This window comes from Oryzias melastigma, linkage group LG13 (genome assembly GCF_002922805.2).
Source record: "Oryzias melastigma strain HK-1 linkage group LG13, ASM292280v2, whole genome shotgun sequence".
NCBI lineage: Eukaryota > Metazoa > Chordata > Actinopteri > Beloniformes > Adrianichthyidae > Oryzias > Oryzias melastigma.
The window spans coordinates 22407404-22409121 of record NC_050524.1 but is presented as its reverse complement, the minus strand read 5'-3'; the positions used below and the strand labels follow the sequence as shown (position 1 = coordinate 22409121).

General features: G+C 47.1%; 1 protein-coding gene across 1 annotated transcript in view; it reads right to left on the bottom strand.

The window, feature by feature from the left end:
* The window catches only part of tyr (tyrosinase), a 6473-nt gene extending 5176 nt beyond the window's left edge, over positions 1 to 1297 (bottom strand). The window contains exon 1 of the mRNA XM_024278073.2: positions 181 to 1297. Coding sequence (XP_024133841.1) covers positions 181 to 1008 — 828 coding nt within the window. The 5' untranslated portion in view covers positions 1009 to 1297. The remainder of the gene's footprint in view (positions 1 to 180) is intronic.
* Between the last annotated feature and the right edge of the window lie 421 nt (positions 1298 to 1718).

Below are 1718 nucleotides of genomic sequence, written 5' to 3'. Positions count from 1 at the left end.
TGTTTCTCTAAATTGCTGTTTTTGTTGGGAATTACCTCTTGTTTTATTTAAAAGTGGTTTTATTGTGTAAGCTGTTCAGCAAATTCTCTTGTTTTTTTGCATCAGTAGGTTAAATGAACAACAGTTTTGTGAATGGTTAAGAAAGACGTAATAAAATCAGAGGCAGAGGAGTTTTCCTACCTTCCATGAGGAGAAAACAGAAGCAGGGCTGATGAGGTTTGGATTAAGGGCGTTACGTCCACCCATCAGATTGTCAGTGCACACCTCACAGGACTGGGCATCCCTCCAGTCCCAGTACGGGATGGTGAAGTTGAAATCTCCGGTGATTTTGCGTATCTCATGCTCCCAGTGAAGCAGGTAGACTCGGTGCCAGGGCAGAAATGCAGCAGACTCGTGGGCAAAATCGATATCTCTCCAAACATTCCCAGGGCCTCCCAAGAAGGTGTCCCTGGAGACGTAGTAGTGAATCCAGACAAACAGGTCGTAGGTGTTGATGTCTGAGAACATGGGGCTCTCTCCGTTCTCCCCCATCTCTGCTCTTGTACCTGTACTGATGACATAGTCTGGGTTGATGGTGTTTTTGGCCAGATTTAGATACGAAATGAACTTTTGTTGCTCAGTAGTAGACATGGTCATGATGTTCCTGCGCACTGACTCTCTGTACTCAGCACAGTTGGAGCCCCAGTACCCAAATTTGCATTCCCCACAGTTAAACCCTCCATAGTTTCCTGCACAACGACACGTCCGGTTGAAGAAAGCTAAAGGCCAGCGCTCCCTGTCATCGATCCCGCTGTGTGGGTACTGCGGCCCGTTGGGCTCGTCTGAAACCAACACGTCTGCACAGAACCCGCGACCGGACAGCGCCCCACAGGGCGAGCCATCTCCACTCCACACCGGACAGCACTCCTTGGTTCGCAGTCCCTCTGAATTGGCACAGGGGCGAGGAAATTGGCTCCAACAAGTTTTAAAGAGCTGCAGCAGAATGGCAGACCAAAAAAGAGTCTTCATGATGGAAAGCACTTCTGTCCAGACCTCAGAGGGAGGAAGCGTCCTGCTGGAAAATCAACCTGCTGACCACTCTGGTGATGAAGTTATGGAGGTTTGATGTAGAGAAAGCAGCTCAGGCGTGTAAATCTGTTGCTAAAACATTACTTTTGATGAAGCACAAGTCTATGCCTTAAACTACAACAGATCCTATTAATAGTGAACTTGAAAAATTTCCAAATTTCCTTAGTTTCTGTTTCAAAGTTACAACCTTCCTAACCTCCCATCTAACCGCTCCTTCTTCCACCTCCTCTCTCATAGAACCCAGCCTGCAGTCTCCAGTTCTCTCCCTTTCCCTGTGAGCCCCTTTGGGGGGCTGTCCTCTGGAAACGTGTAAGATCTCATGCACACAGCAACACACAATAATATGAGCATCACATGCTCAGGATAATACTCTTGGTTTCTTCCCTACTTTGTCTTCAGACTAGCTGACCTCTGCTCCATGGTACCTCAGGCAGAAATGGGAGTTTTTGTGGTTGTGTATCTACCATGCCTTTCCCCTCCAGCTTTCACTCCCCCAATCTGCAGCCTGTGCAGGAATTTACGCATGACCAAGTGTTCATTAGTAACTGAATGAAGCAGACTGAGAGAGAGTAGAGGATAAGGAAGTCCAAAACTGATATAACTTTGTGTTTTAATCAGATTTGGGGTAGTGTAATATGATGCCCCCTCTC